Below are 21,379 nucleotides of genomic sequence, written 5' to 3'. Positions count from 1 at the left end.
CAAAACCTTTATTGAGAATTTCATATATGCATATAAGGTGTTTTGATCAAATCCATGCCCACACCCTCCCCTCCAAAATTCCCCTCTTTGAAGAGGTACCCCTAAAATCTTTTAAGGGGTAGATACAAGCTCCCAAATACTTTTGACATTTTTGGCCTTCTGAACAGCGTATGTTGCTAACAGGACCAAGGACATTTTGACTTTTAGCCAAGAAACTGGCTACTTTTCTTTGGGGTCTTTTTACCCTAACTGCCTAGCCAACTCCTACCTCCTATTCTTATCATGCCATCCTCTGAAGGGGTTACCCAAACTGCCAATAGGGAATAGGGACTCAGATCTCTCTGGCTTCTTCCATGCTGAACATGGACACAGAGTGAGGTAATTGGAGTACCCCTTCAGTGGGTCTATCTAAAAGACTCTGACATTGCATAACTCATGTCTCTAAGGGGAAAAGAAAGTCCTTGAATCATGAATACTCAGAGATGTGAAGCAGAAGTAAAGGCAAGAGTAAGTAGCATTACAAGTTCTAGACAAGGAACTAGAAAAAAGTCAGAACAGGGCAATTTTCAAATGTTCATATGAGAATCCATTGGAGTTTCTTGACAAGGGCTTCCAAAAGCATCCCTTTATTGGGTTCTTCTTCATTTTTCTTTTGTCTCCCAAGGCTGGACTAGTTGGCTAGGAAGCGTGGCTGGATACTCAGGTGAGGGTCCAGTGACCCTGCTTGGCCCTCCTTTAATGAATGAGCACAGCTGTCAACAAGACCAATTGTGATGATGTTTAGTGATCAGGCTCAGCCAAAGTCGTGATGATGGTAGTTATTTCATGCAGAAGGGACTGCTGTATAGCATCATCTTATTAAAAGTACCTGGAATTTAAAAGGATTTGGTGCTAGGAGCCACATATAAGGGGGAACATAAGTCATTTGTTTTTAAGAAATCTTTTGACTGTATCAAAGAACTGCTTCAACTTCTGTGTGCCTGGGCCAGCATTTGCCTCCCTGGGGTCTCAAATCCTTAGTATAAAACTTAGGAGATAAGTGTGGTGCCTTCTGGAAAATCTCTCATGCCAAGAATTACATAAAACACAAAGTGTTTTGGGGTTAGTATCAAAGTCAACAGTAACTGGCTGTAGAATTTGGTTGAAATGAGCAGAATCAAAACAAACAAAAAGCTTTCCTGCCTCACTCTCACATTTTATTACAGATTACTACAATTACGATCAATCAGATACAGCAATTAACAAAAAAGCAGATTTCACTTTACAAACTGATTTTTCAAGAAAAGGCCAAATCAATCTTTCTACTGCAGAAACATTGCCAAACTCAGGCATGGAGGAAGGCAGAGCAGCACACATGTGCCTTTGTAGACACCTCTCTGAGGAGCTTAGAAAACCAAGTTCTTTAATGGAATTATTTTCTAATTTCTATTCTTAAATTTCCTTTTACATTTATGTGTTTTCTGTATGTGTATATGTATGTAGGTATGCGTGTGTCATGGTGTGTATGCATGGTCAGAGGACAACCACTGGGTGTTGGTTCTCTCCTTCCCCCAATATGGGCTCTTGACGGCAGGTACCTTTACCTGCTGAGCCATCTAGGGAGTACTAATTTCTATTTTTATGCAAGCAAGTAATAATTATTAAATGGACAAACAATATTACTTAAAATGAGCATATTTGATGAAAAAAATACTTGATCATTTAATTTGAAATTAAGACACTATAGTAAGTTCCCTGGTATTAGAATAACAACAAAAATGAAAACATATTTCCATTTCCATCTCCACTCTTAAATAAAGAATTAGGTGTGATAAGTTTTACCTAAGCTCTTGATTTCCCACTTCTTGTTTAAGAAAACGACTTAAGACCTCAAAGAATATTTTGTTGTGTTTACAACCCCTGTTTAAAAAAGTCAAATAAGCCCTATAGAGTTTTTCAAGGAATATTTTCATAATTTAGCATTTCTACCTAAGTTTTTTCTTTAACAAAGAACATAACTGTGATCCATAATTTAGTGATAACACTTTCTCAAGTATAACTAGAAAGTAAGCAGTGTTAACTATTTAAAGAAGGGCACAGCAATTCAATTGAACTATCGATTCTGGGTGTTAGAACCACTCTCACTTTCATTACTTACATAAAACTGCAGCGATGTTAAGCATTGCCCCAAACAGGCATCTTTCTGGAGCAACCGTACCCGTGTCACTGAAAGACAAAAAGAAAGTCTATAGGATTCTCACACTAATATCCACGTGTGGTACTTCTAAGGGATGAGGAGTGACAGGAGTTATTTAAGGCCCTTTAACTTTAAAAGCCCCTGAACTCAACTCTTAGTACACTTATAGAGAACATGATAATTTGAGCTTATAAATATTTGCCTACATTTTTTCGATCATTTAAAAAAAGATTTTATTTATTTATTTATTTATTTATTTATTTATTTATTTGAGTGTATCTGTCTGTGTCTGTGTCTGTGTGTGTGAATGAATGCGATGTTTGTGTGGATACCCAGAGAAAAAGGACTGGGATCTGAACTCAGGCCTTGTGAAGAACAGGAAGTGTAAGCCATTTCTCCATTCCCTTTTTTTCTATCATTTAAGATCCTTTCATTTCCACATAACAAAAATCAACAGAAACTGATTGCTTAAAAAAGACTACCCTTGATATGTTAAAAATGTGTTATGCATTTACCTAAAATTAAATATGAATGTATCAGCCTTGCCAGAATATTCCCTATACAGCACTGGCCCTTTCACAGCTCTTGTCTTTTTTGTACCTGTTATTGAGTCTGCCAATAGTCTAATTAACACATGTTCATCAAATGATCAACTGAAAACTTATCACTTCTGGGACAGGAATACAGAGGAAAACAAATCCAAACCCTTGTCCTCACAGAACTTATGGGCAACACCCACTTTGAGTACTTCTTATTATCACCTTAGGCCACTCCTCTGGAGGCCAGTGACTGACAGCACTGGTCCAGGCTCCTCAGAACTAACCACACCCTGGAGATACTGTGGAATATGCAGATCCAGATACAAAAGTCACCACTTATTAACTGTGGATTCTCTCAGCGCCCTAAGACTATTCTTTCCCTTGCAAAACCAAACCATTCATTCCTGAAAAGTGAGGCAACATGTGTACACTGTCTAGCAGAGTGGAGGCATCCAACAAGAATTGCTTTCTTTCCTTTACTTCAAACTACTACAAAGATTAAAAAGACAAAGTTGTTAGTCTTGAAGCACAGTATTACAGAAAAGAGATAAGCAAGATCTTACCCAACATAATGTACTAGAGTAAAAAAGAAATGTCAAGTCATGTCTGGCAAGGAATCATTAAAATTTGGTGAACATGTGGATTAGTGGTTTAAGAAGGGGACAGTATCAAACATGAATTCTAACCACTGTTCCTTCCAACTCTACAACTCTGTAAGTCTTTTGCTTTAAATACAAAATAGTAAGACATATCTTTTACATAGACAATTCTGTAGTTCTTTGCTAGGACAGGGATTATATAGTCTTTTTGCTCCTTTTCCTTTTTAAGTTTTCCACAATGGATATATATTTAGTATGAAAAAAGAAAACCATAATCTTAAGTGTTGTAGTCTGAGTAACACTCCTGTTAGGAAATTACTCTTAAGCAAGTAATAGCACGCATCTTCAAGATTGCTGGCTCAGTGAGATGTAGCAATCTGAAACAGCTTTGAAACAGAATGACAGCCATACAAATCATCTCAGTAGCATAGAATTTCAACCCAGTGGTCACCAATATATATGCTCATCTACCATCATAGAAACAAGTCTGACCACGTAACTTCAAAATATATTTACATATACTATCCAATAAAATAAATATCAGTGAAGTTCAAGCATTTCTTAATTAAGGAATATAGATATTTGGGGCTGGAAAGATGGCTCAGTGGTTAACAGCATTCACTGTTCTTCTAGAGTACTCAAATTTAGTTCTCAGTTCCCAAATCAGGCATCTCACAATTGCCTGTAACTCCAGCTCTAGGGCATCTAAAACCCCCTTCTAGTCTCCATGGACACTGTACTCACATGCAAATACAGATACAAATAATTTTAAATAAATAAATAAAATAAAGATTCTAATATTGTCTTCTTATACCCCGGCTGGCTAACATCCCACTTGAACATCTACCACTTGAAATAATACACTTTGCAGTAAAATTTGCCTCTGAAATGAAATTTACATTTGGCTCCATCCTTTGAGACTATAAAACTTCTTAGCACCTAAAAGCTGAAAGGAAGTTCTTTTGCAGGATATCTAGTGAAAACTATATACCCCAGAGATCAAGGAAATGCAGCTAAGAGAGGAGTAAGTACTACAATTTAAATCTTAGTGTTCAGAAAGAGCCCAGAGTAATACCAAGCTTGTTAACAGAAAAATAAAAAGAGCAGAAGGAGGAAACAAAGGAAGCATCCAGGGTACTTTACATCACAGGCAAGACCATCAGAGAAATGAAACACTCAAAACGCACTCAGTGGCACCTAATGAAAGCTTTCACATGAAAGAAGACAAGCTCTCAGAAAGGGGAAATAGAAAAAGAAATGACAGCCTTCATGAATCTTAAAAGCACATCTTCTTGTAGAATTACTAAGGAACTGTTTCCTTGGGCTACATTTTCTCGAATACAGCAGTAATCATTTGCCAAATCACCACTAGAAGAGGGCATCTGAAAATGTAAAAATTGGAGGGTTTTTTTTAATATAACCATCCCTAAAGTACACCCAATCCGTGTCTGTCCTTTGGTGTGGTACTGCATCAGTGCAGAAACCACACACACAGGAATGCCCTCATCTTTACTTGACATTTAAAAAGACTAAACCTTCTGGTCTATCACCCTTTAAAAGGTTGATATTTTACGTGTTAGAAAGGTTATTTTTCAGAAAGTGAACAAAGGAAGAAATAAAACAAATTTAACAAACATAAAACGAGAAATACTATTTAGCCAAAGACAAAAAAAAGTAATTGATCCAGGTTTTCTGAGATGATTTCAAAGGACTCCAGGTTGAATCAGTCAGATTAAAACACTAGGGCCTTGGGGGCTGGAGAGATGGCTCAGCGGTTAAGAGCACTGACTGCTCTTGCAGGGGACCCAGGTTCGATTCCCAGCACCCACATGGAGGCTATGAACCATCCTTAACTCTAGTTCCAGGGGAATCTGAAGCCCTCTTCTGACCTGCATGACATGGGTGCATGGGCGGCACTGCACGACATGGGTGCATTCACATACATGCATGCAATATACTCATACACATAAAATAAAAATAATATTTAAAAAAACAAAAAACAAAAAAAACCCCACAAGGGCCTGATGAATTTATATTTAATAATGGTATTTTTATGACTGCTGTCACTACCTTTCTCCCAACTTACTTTTCTCTTATATAAAAGCTTTTAAGCTTCACTATCTCAGAAACCATTTTATAATGATTACAATTTTTCTCATATCCTCTTTGTGAATGCACAAATTTGGCAAGGTCGGATTAAAAATCTTTTTATCAGGGCCAGAGAGATGGTTCAGTGGTTAAGACCACTGGCTGTTCTAGCAAAGGACCCCACTTGAGTTCCCAGTACCCACATGGTGGCTAACAACTGTCCTTAACTCCACTTCCAGGTGATCTGACACCCTCTTCTGGCTTCCAGGGACATTGCATGACATGAGTGCACTTACATACATTCAGACAAAACAGTTATACATATAAAATAAATAAAATTATTTTTTTAAAACTTTTATCTTGTCTATTCAACAATCCCACATCTAGAAATTGAAATTTCAGCACTAGTGTGCAAAATTATGCTACAGGATCTTATTATCATGTTACTTCTAAGAGTTAAAAAGATAGAAAGGATATTAAATAAACATGCTATCATTTTTTATAAATGAAAATTAAGAGACCAGAAAACTGTTAAGAGTGAGAAAAAGGAAAGGGGGGAAGAAAAGGGAGCAAGAGTCGTGCATGGACACAGATGACAATACAAACTCTGGAAGGAAAATCAAACCATCCAACACCAGGAGGGGCAGGAACTTGGGAACAGAGTTTCTCTTTATTCATTTTTTAAAGGTGTATTTATTTTTATTATGTATTTTTTCATGAGTTTATGTGTACTAAGTGTGTGCAGTTGCCTGTAGAAGCCAGAAGGTGCCAGGTGCCCTGGAACTGTAGTGATAGCAGTTATGAGTCCTAGGTAGGGGCTGGGAACTGAGCCTGAGTCTTCTACAAGAGCAGTATATTCTCTTTAACTATTGAGCCATCTCTGCAGCCCCAATCGCTTTATTTTGGAAAAATTACTTGCTGCTTCTGTATTTGAAAAAAAAACTTTATAAACACAACATATAACTAAGTACCCATAATAAAATTGTTAGTAGTTTTGAGATGTCAAAAATATGACTGACATCTGTTAATACCTCAAGTGTCAGAAATATCCAGCCAGCATGTCACAAACCAAACACAGCCTGAGAGAGAAACTGTGCAGGTGTGTATCTTGGCTCTATCGCTCACTGAGTTGTGTGCCATAGAGTAAATCACTCACCTTCCTTCCTTCTTGTATGGTATAGATCTCCCCACCCTTGTTTTTTTTTTTTTTTAATTATTTTATTTAATTTGCAGTGACGGGCATGAAACAGGTCTTTCACATGCTAAACAAGTGTTCTATCACTGAATTACATACAGCAAATAGAACAGATCATGTATGTGTTGGAGGTTCCATCCAGAGGGAGGCACTGGGAAGTTGGTGGAACCTTTAAGAGACTAGGCCTATTGAGGTTTTTAGGTCACTGGGTGTGTGCCCTTGAAGAGAATTACAGAACCCTGACTACCTCCTCACTTGCTTTTGCTTCCAGGTCATGACATGAGTGTTTTTGTTCCCATGAACTACTGTCATGATGTGCTGCCTGTCACAATGTAAAAATAATAGGACGAATTGACCATGGACTGAAACCTCTAAAACTGTGAACCAAAATAAAACCCCTTTATTAGCTGATACTTTCAGATATATAGTATGGAAACAGGAAGCTGACTAACATAATCTCCTTTCTCAAATGAGGATAAATGTATCTACCTCATAAGGATGTTATACGGACCCAGTTACATAAGGCATTATTTAGACCATCACTTTACTACTAAATAAATAAATACTACATAAATCAGTATTTGCCAATATATTATATTTTCCTTATATTACTATAACTTGAAGCATTTTTTAATTTTAAGGGGATAATAATTCCAATTCCTGGTTCTGAGGCAAGTTCAAGCACTCATTTAGAAGGCAAGGCACTAAGAGCTTAGAATCTATTAACTAACTCACAGATTTATCCCACTGTCCCCATAGATCTCTTTTATACAGAAAGAAACAAATATAAGTTCTGTTTTATGTTCCTTTGTTTTAATGTCAGCATAGAAACTTGAATTCATGAAATGAAATGTCAGCTTAGATGTAACCTATGAACAAATCATAAAGATTTTTCATGGGCTAGGAATGCAGCTTAATGGGAGCACACTTACCCAGCCACAGGTTCAATTCCAGTATGGAGGAAGGGTGGGGGACTACATCTACACGATGAATATATTTCACTGACCTGATATAAGGCAATGCAGGGTCAACATGGTGGAGTGTTATCGCAGTAATGTAGGAAAATATGAAGGCAGCAAATGTCCAAATTACAAGGGCTGATGGAAGGAAACTGAGGCCTTGCTGAAACCACCACATTTCAAATGGGTCTTCGAGTCAAAAAAAAAAAAGAGAAACAATAATAAATAAGTTTCCAGCACTCCATGCCAGTCATTACACCTACCCAGAGCTATTTCCCCCTGCAAGCATCACCACACCATCCGCAGACTTATTCCTCACTTTTTCAGTAATTGGAGCCAATACTCACCTGCTGACCAGAGCCAGAAACTTGCTTTCTACCTCATCATCTCATATATCACCAAGTCCCAAACAGATTATTCTCCTATTTCTTTCCAGTCTACCTCTTTTCCATCTTTACTGCCACCACTCTACCTTAACAACTATCGTCTTCGGCTAGATTATTAGAAGAGTCTCCTAAATGGCCTGTTTGATACCATGAAATATCCAGCTTTCCCTCTGTATCCTCAAAGGGATTGGTTCTAGGACCTCACGATACCAAAATACAAAAATACCCAAGTTCCTATATAAAACGGCACAGTATTTGCCTATAATCTAGGCACACCCTCCCATATACCTACATCATGTCTAGATTAATTATCAATCTAACAATGTAAATGTAAAGCAGACAGTTGTTATAGTGCACTGTTTAGATAAGAAAAATATCTGTATATTTCTTCTGCCAATGTGCAACCCCCCCCCCATATTTTCAGTGGGTATGGAACACAGAGACATGGAGGGTCAACTGTATTTGGTCTTTTTCTATTTCCTGGAGAGGAGGAGAGAGGAGAGAGGAGAGGGGAGAGAGGGAGAGAGGGAGAGAGGGAGAGAGAGAGAGAGGCTAAAATCTCTGCAATTTTTGGACTGGCTAGAGTCTTCTATGCTAATGAGATGCCGGTCTTTAGAAGGGAAGAGTAGGTCAATAGTACAGGACCAGGGCTTTGGTACCCCAATCAATCATACCTGTGCAATTTTCCTTCAAAACTCAAAAAGGACAAGTCAGATATACTAAAGGCTCAGGTGGGGACTGTCTGTGATTCATAAGATCAAGGCCACAGCAGGAGACAACCAGATGCAGGGAGGGGACCCTTGAGCTACAGTGGGGAGTGTTAGTTTGTGGTAGATTCTGCAGTGGACCTGGAGTTCCCCTGGTCAGACCCTATGGACCAGGCCTTCATGGGGAACAAGAAATGTGGTAGGTTTTGGAGTCATTAGGTTTTTTCCGTTGGACAAGGTGACCTTGAACCTTGAACTCCTGAACTCAGTGACCCTCTCATCTCAACGTCTGTCTCTCTTTCTGTCTCTGTCTCTTTTTCAAACCAGGTCTCATGTACTCCAGGCCAGCCAGCTTCTGACTGTTGGGGATACAAGCATGCACGACACCCAAAGTTGATATATGGTACAGAGGATCAAAGCCAGTGTAACAGGGCACCTCTTGACCACAGCTTCCATGTTAAAGTTTAGGCTGACTCTAGTCTGGAATTATCAGGCAGTTGGCCCAGGGTATGGGAACACATGTCAGCTGAACCCTGGTTCTCTTAGGAACAGGTCAGAGTGTCCTGGATAGCACCTGTTAACTGAAAATTTATGGCTTCTATAGGTTGTGCTTGGCTTGCTTCTGTAAAATAATAATTGTTACTTAATAGAATAGAATTGCTAATGGGGCTTTGCCCCTGTAAGCTTGAGAACTTAAACTTTTCACCCCTGTATGGCTTCTCTAGGTATGAAAGCTTATCCTAGAGATGGCATGCTGCTACACACTTGGGTTCTGACACCCTTGTATAGTAGCCCTGGCTAGCAACAACTTTCATTTGGCAAAACTTTGTCTGAGTGGTCTTCTCTGGTGAGTCACCTCATAACACCAGGGCTTCAGGTATACTAGGTAAGCCATCTTCCAATGGAGCCATATCCCCAGCCTCTGGAGCAACTGAGCCTACAGGCTCATACCACTAAGCCTAGCTCTAAAAATTTTATAAAAGGTGTCCAAGAGGGCTCTGTGACTTGCTCCTAGAAGATGGATTCCCCAGCGCTTTTGTAGTGACTATGGATGTTAGGGACAGGAACAAAGGAAGGTGAGGTTTTAAAATGCAAAAGTAATGCAGGAAGACCAAGATGACAAGACCAGCATGGAGTCGACCTAGATCACAGCCCAGGCTTCCTTTATCAAGACCAGGGAGAACTACAGCCAGGAGCAGGAGGACAAGAAAGGTAAACTGCTGGCAGACCAGCCACATGCATGGGCCTCCACTGCATGATCTGTAGCAGCCTGGAGAACATTAGGAAGTTGACAGGTAGCAAGCTAGAAGAAGACCACTTTGATGGCAAAGGGGAAGTGGAGGAACATGTCTAAGGCATCAGAGTTCTCATGACTGAGATGCAGCTGCCTTGCTATTTAAGAAATCCCTCTTCTACTTCCTGCCTCAGACAGAAAGAGCTTCTTTCTGGACCTGCCTATGGGTAACATGTAAATGGACAGCCCAGCCCTGAGCCACGTAGGTCCCAAAGTGGTCAGTGAAGATCAACAATGGTGTCAGATGAGTACAACTATGCAGAGCCTTGGACTCAGCACCTGCAGGCACCATACAGGAGCATGTGTCCTCTTCATTAGGCATGCTGATTGACCAGGCTATACACCACGGTGCTAAGACAATTCCTGGGGACTAAGACGCTTGGCTTCCCCAAGGCTGCAGCCTGCCTAGCCAAGAATTTGTATCTATGCTCTAAAAGGCAATTGCAACATCAAGTTTACTCAAATCCAGGGTTGGATGCTGGACCAGTAGCTGAACAGCACAAAGGAGATTTTGGCTTCATCAAAGCCCTGAGTTAGGGGATGGGAGGCACAGCAGGAGACTTCTTCCTTGCATACAAAAATTCTTTAAAAAATGAATCCACGGTTTTCACACAAAAATAAATTAATTTAAAAAAAATCAAAAAACAAACAAACAAGCTGGTCATGATAGCTCATACCTGTAAGCCCACATGGGCTGCAATGTAAAACCTTGTCTCAAAAAACCAAAAAACAAACCAAATCAAACAAAAATTCAAATGGTAGCTTCTATATGGCCGACCATGTGAAGGCTCTTGTGGGGGAGACACTCAGAGAAGGCATCAATGCTTCTCACTTCTCACCACGTCTTATCCTTGCCGTATTCTCTGTAATACCCTTTAGAAGGGATAAAGGGTATTTTGTGAGCTACTCTAGCAGACTAATCAAACCCAAAGAGTAGATCATGGGAACTTCTACTTATAGTTGGTTGGTCAGAAGCACAGGTAAAATAACTTGGGGGCTTGTGACTGCCATTGGACGTAGGTTCAGTTTTATAGGACTAAGCCCTCGGTCAATGGGATCTGATGCTCTCTCTGGGTGAACTATCAGAGTAGCACCAAAGGACACAGCTGGTGTAAGGTAAAGAATGGATTGACTGACTGTAATGGAGAGAAATTCCCAAATATTTCTTGGTGAACAGAGAAGTATTTCTGATTAGTTTTTCCTTCATTTTTCAGTCCTCCTCCAGTTTAGGCCACAACCAAACCAGACTCTACCCTAAAACCTAAGTGATCCTCCTAATTCTAAAATACTATATCTGACCAACTTATTCTCCAATGGAGAATCTTCAATGGTTCCCCTAATACCTAACAGATTATTTTGTTCTTAACATGGCCCATAAGGTACTTCTATCATCAGATCGCTACTTACTTTTCTATCATCACTTTTAGCTACTCTTCATTTCTAATTCCTCTAATGAAGAATTCATCGTCATATTCATCATTACTACAAAGCAGTGTTTATTTTGGGTTAGGAATGATACTGAGCACCTTCAATATATTACCTCATTACAGCTCAACAGAATTACAGAAGTTAAAAGAACTGCCCAAGGCTACAGGGCTAGAACACGCCATACAAAGAACCCAAACCCAAGCTCTCTGAGTTGTACCATCACTACACTACACAACCCCAGCGCACCTCTTATAGACCTTCAAATGTGCTACAGTCTCTGGTCCACCTTCAGACCTCCCCACACAGCTATCTGGCTGACTACCACGTGGTTATCACCCTTCTCCCAACTTCCTACCACTTAACTTCTACACATTTTTCAAGTCTCAACACTTCTTGGCTCCAGCTGAGTGTCCCTGCTGTTTCAAGCAACAGCCTGTGCTTCCCCAACAAGAACACTCAGCACATTTAACAGTCACTGCTCATTTGTTGCCTTCCTCATTAAACTTTCAGACAAGGTAAGAGCAAGAGGTAACTGTTTTATTTACTACTAAATTCCCCGCTCCTGTATGATGGGATGAAAAAAAATCACTTTACTACATACCACATGCTGCTTTCTCCCTTAAATTTCCAACTGAAGATATTACATAATAATGAGTCAATAATGTGAATCACATTACATCTTCAGTTACTTAATTTTTGGTAATTTAATCTTCAAAAATAATAACTTTTTTTTTTTTTTGGTCTTTTTGAGACAGGGTCTCCCTGTAGCCCCAGCTGTCCTAGAACTCACTATGTAGATCAGGCTGGCCTTGAACTCACAGAGATCCGCCTGCTTCTGCCTCCCGAGTGCTGGGATTAAAGCTACCACACCCGGCTCTGAAAATATAAATATTTTTAAATTTAAAAGTAACTGTGCCTAGTATTTCCCATCATCTTTGTAAATATTGATCAAATTCTTTAATTCTCCACAATCTTCCATGACATCAACTTCCTCTCAGATTGACTTGCTAAAAAATGAAATCTCAATCATATGACTTCAATCATAGGACTAGTTGCAAAATTAGTACATTCAAATCTTGGTAAGCTTCTTTCCCTTTGTCCCTAATAGTTACCATTATAGGTTTGAGTTGAGTAACCTCCTGCCTAAATTATCAGAATCTCCTCCTTCTTGGTGTTTTTTTTTTCTCTTTCCTATCAGTTCTCAGCTTCCTATCAACATTTTCTTTTCTTCATCTATTTAATCCTGGCAGTGTCTTTCCAAGACCCTGTGGGTGCTTTCTCCAGAACAAGTTTCTAGGAGAATAATTCTGAACATGTACATGTCCTTTGTCATTACTTAAATGCTATTTTCTGCTTCCCATAATTCCTTTCTCAATTCTGTAGAATTCCAATTCTATTACTTGTTGGGTCAGTCAATCCTCCATGTATTTTTTTTAGAGCTGGAATTCTTGGAAATCTGTAGCCAGACCAGAACTGCGTATGCTCTACAGTACTTTTTGTTTTGTTTTTGTTTTCTTTGAGACAGGTCTTCATCTACCCCAGCTGTCCTAGAATTCCCTAGTCCAGAATGCTTATAAACTCATGATTCTTTTGCTTCCCCATCTCAAGCAGCATGATTATAGTCATGTTCCACTGTATCCTGTTTACAAAGTGCTGGGAATCAAATCCAGAATTTCTTACATACTAGGCAAGCACTCTACAAATGGAACTATATCCCTAGACACCTTGCATGTGTTTTATAGCTTTCAACTATGAGCTTGTTTGGGGGTGATTTTAAACATGACAATGTTCTAAAATCCAATTTCTTAAACTGTGGGTCATATGACTGAATATGGGAGTGATTAAAAATTTGACAAGAGGTAAGTTCTGAACACACAACAACCAAAAAGTAATCAAAATTCAAGCATGTGTATTGCCTGCATTGTACTGCACAACTTCCTCACAGCCCCGGTTCCGAACATACAATATATGTACTTTGCACTGTGATGTGATACCACACAACATCAATGAACACTGCTTAACACACCTCAGCTCAGACTAGAGACTATTCTACATTATGAAACACAATGTTTTTACTGGGCACAGAAAGACTTCTGCTCATAAAGAAATATAATGGTAATAAAAACATAATAAACAAAACAAAGACAATATTTTCCTACTGTCATTCCTCAGCATATAAGTATGAAATTAGTATATACTGACTGGACTGTGATAGAATGGTTAATTTGAAAAATTGCTGTTTGAGTTGCTGACTTGAACTTCATAAAAAAAAAAATCATATGATTTTGGTTTGGGCTTAAGACAAAACTGCCAGCAACTTGTGAAATAGTCCTAAACATAGTTCCGCCACCTTGTACTATACTACTAACCTGGGCCAACTTTGTGGTAATTCCTTGGCTTCTAGTTTTTCAGACCATGTAGAATGCAAACTTGAACCTTCAGTCAGTGACTCTACACAATTTCAGGCTGCAGACAGTATCTTTAGTCCTCCACCTGGACCTGCGGTGAAAACAAGACAGATTTCTTTAGGACCTCCCTCTGCCAGGAAGGGGAGATTTTTTTCTGGCCTTCCTTTCACCAAGTGTATAGACTCTTGAGATCTGGGTGAATTTGGAAAAGGTAGTTCAGCAGACATGAATTGTGTAATTTCAAGAGAAAATATCTGCATTTTATTTTATGAAAATATTACCCACCAAAACCCAGGCACTATTTGCATACAATACCATGAGAATGGTGCCTACTAGAAAATGTGCTTGGTAGCACAGAGGCAGGAATTCTATCTTCCCACTCTGGCAGAGAGCAGGGGAAGCCTGTCCCTCGTCCCTCACCACTCTTCTTTCTGCTATAAGCCAAAGGCTTCCAAAGAGCACATGCTGCTGGTTCACCACCCTGGCTTCACATCAACTCCTTGTTTTACTTCTCTGCCTTGAAGATTTCCCTTTTTAGCTCACTTGTTTCGGGAGGTGGGACACTGACAGAAGGTCTTGACACGTAGCTCTGGCCAGCCTGGAATACATGTAGTCCAAGGTGGCCTCAAACTTTCCATCCTCCTGTTGGGTGCTGGGGTTACAGGTATGAGCCACCATGCCTGGCTGAGGAATTTCTCTTTTTTTACTACAAAATGTGCTGTACATTCCAAAAGCTAATATAACTTACTCAGCATTTAGAAGTTTAAGAAAAAGATATTTTCAGAACATACTGCTTGCCCTACCAGTAGAAGCATAACTTCTCCATTTTACTATTTTTTATATATCTAGCTCCTTCCTAGTCTTCAAAACTGACCAAAGGGCCAAGAAGACAGCTCAGTTGGTAAAGCACAAGGACTTGAATTCAACCTCCAGAATCTATATAAATAAAAGCCAGATGTGATAGGGTGTTGTAAGCCTAGTGCTGGGAAGGCAGAGACGGGAAGATCCCTGGGGAATCACTGGACAGCCAGCCTAGCCTACTTGGCAAGTTCCAGGTCAGTGAGAGAGTCTATCTTAAAAACAAGTAGATTATTACCTCAGACTGTCAACTGGCCTCCACACCCACATGCACACATGTGCACCTGCACACATACACAGAAAAAAAAAAAACAAAAACGAGCAGGACTGTTGCTGTCTACACATAACCTTTACCAATCTCTTTGCATGTAGAAGGATTTCTGAGAACACCTGACTTGCACATCATTTACTGCTCTTGACTTCTACAGCAAGAAAATCGAGGCATATCTGAAGTGAAGAGAGCATGATTCCACTTCCCCTCATGCAAACAGAGGGTCTTATCCATAGTAACCACTCAATAGTTGTTGAATGAACAACACTAAATCTTAATTATAGTAACCAGCTTTGGTTTCTCTATTTCATTAAGCTGCGTTATCATCATTTTCCTTCTGTTACTCGATTCCTGGACTGCACAGTAACTGTCAGAGGAAGTTCTCTCCAAAGCCCTTACATACTATCCCTAAGTGACTGAAATTCTTCCAAGAGTCATTTACAACCATCCTCCCACCCCCCACCCCCCACCTCCCAGGGTACACTGTAACCACTCAACTCAGATTCTCCACTCTTGGTCTATTTTTCTTCCCCTCCATCCATTCTGTCTGTACTGCCAAATTAACAACTATTCCTCTGCTCAAAACACGTTTTTTAAAGTAAAATTGTGTGAAAAAATCTTAGGCAAGCTTCATGACTCTTTTGAATCAGTTTCTCATTTGAAAAATAGGAATATTTCCAGCACAGACTGCACCATCTATATATTAGCTAATAAAAGTACATGGAATGATTTAAAATTTCAGTTTCTCTGTTGTACTCACTACAATCCAAATGCTCAGATCCATATATGTCTAGTAGCTTCCAACAAGGACACTAAAGATACAGGACATTTCTTTGTCATGGAAAACTTCCACTGAACTGTGCTAGATCATTACAGACGCTGAAGCAGCAGCAAGGAAAGAACAGAACACACTGACAACACCTAAGAAAAGATGCCTTTTAGTATTAATTGTTAAATTTTCAGATTACATTCATTCATTCATTTATTGGGGGGAGGTCAGAGGACCCCTTTTGGTAATTAGTTCTCTCCTTCCACCTTGTGGGTCCGAGGGATCCAACTCAGGCTGTCTGGCTGGGCAGCAAGTGCCTTTACCCACTAAACCGTCTCACACTCTAAGTAACACTTAGTCTAAATAGAATAGCTGGTTCAGTGAGGTTTATTCAAACTAACTAATACACTAAATACTAATAGATGTTAGGTACTACTGAAAGTGGTCCACATATACTTGTTCCTCATTTAGAATGTGAAAGGTAAATTACCTGTTTTATGAGCTCACACACACAAAAAAAAATCAGTCTTCAGAAATTCCCAAATCTGTGCCTTCTACAAATTCTGAAATTCATATACAAAAAAATAAGAAGTTATTGTTTCAAGCCACATGATTTCAACAGTAAAATTTTAGCCAGTGAACCAATGGTGTTTGTGGCATGAGCACAAGAATACAGGATTAAGAACAGAATCTTTTGCTTTGAAGAGTTGATGTCTAAATTCTTTTTTGTTTGTTTGTTTGAGTCAGAGTCTCCCTGTAGCCACAGCTGGCCTAGAACTCACTATATAGACTACCACGCCTGGCTTGATTTTTTTTTAAGTTTTTGTAATCTCATACAACAGTTCTTAATCAAATTTAGAACCTCCCCTCCCCGTGGCTGTGCCTCCCCCATCCCCCCCACTGGACCTCATGTATTCCGCCATACATGTTAAGTCCTATCCAGTTAAGCATTTGTACCCAGACATCCTTCAGTGTGAATTCGTCCACTGGAGTCTAGTCAGCCCAACTAAAGATCATATGTAAGGCATACTCCCTCACCCAGTAGCAATCAGTCTCCAACAGTTCTCAGTCTAGTGCTGCCCTCAACCCATTTCTCTCCTCCACTCTGGGCCCTTGTAGCTTCTTTTCGCAACAGATAGAGGCTACTGCAGAATTGCACATCTGGTCAGACACAGCGAATATATGTCTGAGAGATGCCCAGTACTAGGTTCTACATCTACAGCTGAACCTCTACAACTAAAGCTCATGGAACATAGCAGAACAAGGGGTAGAGAGAAAACTAATGCATCCTTCAACTCTCACCAGTAAAGCTTCCTTACACAACAAAGTGTGATGCACAGAGGGCCACAATTGGCCAGGTTTTAAAGAACAAGAGATCGTAGAGTGTATATCCTTGGAAAGGACTCCTATATTGATCCTCATCCACCCACAGCTCAGGGACCATAGTGGAAGAGGGGGTAGAAAGACTGTATGAGCCAGGGATGGTTTATGAACACAGGGAAGCAGAAGGTTTCAGGCCACTGGAAGCTTGCACATGTGGACTTGTGGCAATGGTGGCATTGAGCACAGGACCCATGTCAACTCAACTGAATTCTTTTTAAATGGTGGCCTACCAGCTGGAATTAAATAATGCTTTAATTCTAGGAAGTCAATTTTATTATCATTTATCACACAGACATATTTCCCTAGCCCCAAAATATCTTTCTTTAAAAACCCCACCATTAACCACCTTTAGTTACTGCATTTCAAGTAAGTTACTTAACTCTCAAGTTACGGTATTCTAATTTGTAAAACAATCATTTAGAGTTGTTTCTTAGCATGAAATAAGTATAAAATACAGTAATGGTTGATTTATTAATAATTTTTGACAGTCATAACTACTCATACATGATACAAGTTCTTTCTATGAATTTTTTCTGAGTATGATGTATGACAATTTAGAGGCAAGGCAGAGCTTAAAATACTAGCAGTTTGCCAGTAAGAACACAGAAAATGAAGTACACAGAATATGTGAGGAAGACTACTAATTGCTTATGCATTTTCACTTCAGAAAGCTGGAAGTGTGGCTGAGTAATTTCCAGCTAAGCAGAACAGTTTTGTTTTTTTATTCAGGGTCTCCCTGTAGCCCCAGCTGGCCTGAAACTCACTATGTATACCAGACTAGGTTTGGAGATTTGCCTGCCTCTGCCTTCTGAGTGCTAGGATTAAGGCTGTGTGCCACCATGCCCAGGCAATAAATAGTTCGTTATTTTAAGGATTACGATTTCAAGAAACTTTTCAAAGGATGGGTAGAGGATTTGCATGGCAAGTTAGAGGCCTAAAGTTCAATGTCTAGTACCAATAAAGAAAAAAAAAACTTTTAAAATACTTGAAAGTATGCAGGAATAAACGTTACAGAGCAGTAAGAATGTTTAGCAAAACTTCTTGCATTTCTCCTTCACCTTTTTTTTTTTGTTTTGTTTTGTTTTTGAAGAGTCATGAATCAGAACTCGTTACAATTTTTTTTTTCCACAAACATTTAAAAGCCACTGGAAATAGGAACTTCTTGTGTGTCCCTTCTAAGTGGTAAGAGCTAAGGAGTAATAAAGTAAACTCTGTGTGTTCCAAGTGAACAGACAGAAAGTCCCGAGCTTCATTCAGAGGTACACAGTCATCAGTCCCAAAGCCAAGCACAAAAAATCTTCTAAACTCTAGTATGGCCTCCTGACAAACATAATACCGGCTAACGACTAACTCCTAAAGAGAAGAGAAAGGAGAATTTGTTAAAGCAACACAAATTAAGTTGTATTTTGGTACTGCTTTACAAATTAGAAACTGGGTGAAGTGGAAAAATTACTTCCATGCAGCTGTGAATGCTTTTCCAATGAGCAAGGCTGTGAGAAGATCCAAGACTAGCTAGTCATTTCCTTTGACTTGGGAGGACCACTCCCTGCAAAATAACTGTGAGCAGACAGACCAGTGTAAACACAAGGTCACCACTCGTCTAGATATCAAACTTCCCCTGCCCCCACCATCAAGAAATAAGAGTTCAGAAATGACAAAAGGATCACGTACTTAAATCAGAGTTTTTGTGGGACTTCGAAAAAGACTTCCTTAGTTGCCTAAACAGAAGCACTTTTTTTCCTTCCTTTCTTTTTTCACTAAGTCCAGTAATACAAGAGCAAAGGTCTCCCCCGTCGCTTTGCCCGGGGCCAAGACAAGACAAGACACCAAGCCTCGCACCAAACACCGGGACATGCAGGCAAGAAGAGGTACCAAAACCAGAAAGAGTGGGGCGCGGGGATCTAAGCCCAGTTGCCATTCACGCGCGACGCTGGGGTCCCCCGGGGCTCGCCTGCGACTCCAGTCACCTTGCACCCTTGTCCGCCGCATGACACGGTGAAACTCACGCGGCAAGGTGAGGGGGCTGCGGCGCACGCGCCCGCCGCCCGGGCGAAGGGTCCCAGGCTGCGCCCACTACTTCAGCCGGCGCTGTCCACCTTCGGACACATCCTCCCGCTAGGGCACCGATCATAGGACGCGTGCCCTCCCCCTCCTCCCCACAGTCTTCCTCCCACACCCACCTTCCCGCTTTCCTCACCTGGCCAACCGCAGCCAGCAGGAGCCTATGCCTCCGGAGCCGGCGGCTCCTGAGCCCCCGCAGGAGACAGGGCGGAGCCCTGGGGCGCGCTCCCGAGCCACTTGCAGGCGCGCTGCCGCGCCGTCCGCACAGCTCTTTACGGCAGTCGCGAAAGTGTCGTGAATGTGCTGCCGCCGTTCAGGCACTCAGTCGGTTGGAGTCAGAGTTGCTAGCTCTAGGCTTGTGCTGTGGGGTCAGGGTAAGGCTGAGGGTCGGGTCGTGGGGAGGCGGCAGGGCCGTTACGGATGCGGAGGGCCGCGTTTCTCCCGGGAGGAGTGGAGCGAGGGCTGGACGCTCTGGGCTGGGCATGACGGGGAGGCTGTGAACGGATTGCGCGGCGGACGCAGTCCTTCCTCGCGCTGGGTGGCCTCCCGCGCGGGGTTGTGGGGAGGGCTAGGGGCGCCGGCCGCCTCCCGGGGGCTCCGGGGTCGGAGGTGACCGGGCGCCTGCGCGGGAGCAGGCCGCACTGGTGGTAGGGAGGACGGCGGCGGCCGGCCTGGAGCGAGCCCAGGGCTGGGGCGCTGGTTGTGCGGAGCCGACCTTGCCTGGCAGGTCCACACCCTCCTGGCCCGGTGCTGCCCGGTCCACGAACCCTGCAACATTCAATGGGCCTGCCGTCTGGAAAGCGGTGATGGTGCTTCGGGGCTTGGGCTTCTCTTCGGCAACTTTTCTAGAAATTTCAGCTCATATTGACAGGCTCTGAGATTGCCAGCCAGGGTTGATTTCAGCCGCGTTCTTAGGAGGAGAGGGCTGGGCTTTTCCGGGGTTCCCAGATTGGATGAACGACAAGTTTTACCTTTAAACTATGTTTTGTTTTTCCTATTCTGTGCTTGGCATTTCTGTATCATTTTTGCCATTTTTGCATCATTGCTATTGAATATATGGTTTTGCTAGAACTCTTGCCTCACTAGGGAATCTCGTTTACAATAGTAGGCAAATTGATAGTTGCTTTTCAATGCACATAAGTGCTTTATCTGTAAATGGTCAGAGTATTCCATTCCTACTCTAGAACTCTCAGGAATGTGTCCAAATACGTGTGTATTGAATTGACTGGCTGAGAACACAAGGTAAACTGTGTAAGACCTTTGGAGCATTACCAACTTAAAATATTGGCATTCACATATAATTCCAGAGATTGAAGTTCTGAAAGCATTTTCCTTTGTATTCTTTCTATGCTGAGAAAAACTAAAGGTCCTATACAACTATCATTACAACCATTCCTTGTAAGAAACTAATTATCTGCTCTCAAATTAGCACCAGTTACATTTTATTGCATAGCAGTTTCTTTTCTAGGCTGCGTATTTGTTCTTTATAAGAGTCTTGCTGGGCTCTTAAGAAAACAGAAGGATGGATAAAGTGCTAGGCTTTTGCCCTCCCCCCCCAATAAAAATTACTTCTTTTTTAAGGAATACCAGATTTCACTTCAGCAAAACACTATGTTACATGGTATTCGTAGCTTCCAAACTACTGAAAAGGCTTTTGTTTTATAGACTTATTTTATGTATCATTTGTTAATGCTGAGCCTAATCCTATGATCCTAATTAGTTTTCTTTCTTGTTCTTCATTGTTCTTTATACTGTGTTCCCCTCCCTAATAGTGTCAGCCATTAGTTTTTTACTTTAACAGTGGCAGAGGTGGGAAAGCTATGTTCTACTAGATCCTTGTGAAAGGCTTGTAAACACTGCTGAATCAGTGCAGGTACAAACTTGGCACCCTTAAATACAGGGTGGGGGATGGAATAGGTGCTCTAGAATTTCACACAACAGGTTGGACATTGTGTAAGTTTACTTTATAGTCTGCTCAGCAGTTGGAGTTTTCTGGTGGTGGTTTTTGGTGGTGGTGGTGGTGGTGGTAGTGTGTGTGTGTGTGTGTGTGTGTGTGTGTGTGTGTGTGTGTGGTATGTGGTGCCATAGTGTGCTTATGGAGGTCAGTTTTGGGAAACTGGTTCTCACCTTCCACCATGTTGGTCCCCTGAGCTATCTAGAGCTCAGAGTGTTTATAGCTCAATCTCTGGTACTTTCAAGCCTTCCTCAATGTCAGTGGGTGGGTGGGTCTTAAGGTTCTAGTCCACTAATCATGTGGT

At 41.0% G+C, this 21,379-nt stretch overlaps 2 protein-coding genes across 5 annotated transcripts in view; one reads left to right on the top strand and one right to left on the bottom strand.

Annotated features, from left to right (window-relative positions):
* Dram2 (DNA damage regulated autophagy modulator 2) overlaps positions 1–19,380 on the bottom strand; it is a 30,345-nt gene extending 10,965 nt beyond the window's left edge. Inside the window, exons 1-6 of one of the 3 annotated variants that reach the window (XM_029554652.1) lie at positions 19,258–19,331; positions 16,168–16,240; positions 15,669–15,829; positions 13,741–13,870; positions 7,604–7,745; positions 2,138–2,205 (exon numbers count right to left, since the gene is read on the bottom strand). In XM_029554652.1, the coding sequence (XP_029410512.1) occupies positions 2,138–2,205; positions 7,604–7,734 (199 nt within the window). In that variant the 5' untranslated portion in view covers positions 7,735–7,745; positions 13,741–13,870; positions 15,669–15,829; positions 16,168–16,240; positions 19,258–19,331. Of the gene's footprint in view, positions 1–2,137; positions 2,206–7,603; positions 7,746–13,740; positions 13,871–15,668; positions 15,830–16,167; positions 16,241–19,257 lie in introns of all 3 variants that reach the window. The other 2 variants (XM_029554651.1, XM_008850344.3) reach the window with 2 other exon arrangements.
* Cept1 (choline/ethanolamine phosphotransferase 1) overlaps positions 19,378–21,379 on the top strand; it is a 45,295-nt gene continuing 43,293 nt past the window's right edge. Inside the window, exon 1 of one of the 2 annotated variants that reach the window (XM_029554650.1) lies at positions 19,378–19,495. In XM_029554650.1, the coding sequence (XP_029410510.1) occupies positions 19,420–19,495 (76 nt within the window). In that variant the 5' untranslated portion in view covers positions 19,378–19,419. The remainder of the gene's footprint in view (positions 19,496–21,379) is intronic. The other variant, XM_008850343.3, reaches the window with a different exon arrangement.

Source organism: Nannospalax galili, unplaced genomic scaffold (genome assembly GCF_000622305.1).
Source record: "Nannospalax galili isolate Female #2095 unplaced genomic scaffold, S.galili_v1.0 scaffold5, whole genome shotgun sequence".
Lineage (NCBI taxonomy): Eukaryota > Metazoa > Chordata > Mammalia > Rodentia > Spalacidae > Nannospalax > Nannospalax galili.
This window is presented reverse-complemented; position numbering and strand designations above follow the sequence as displayed.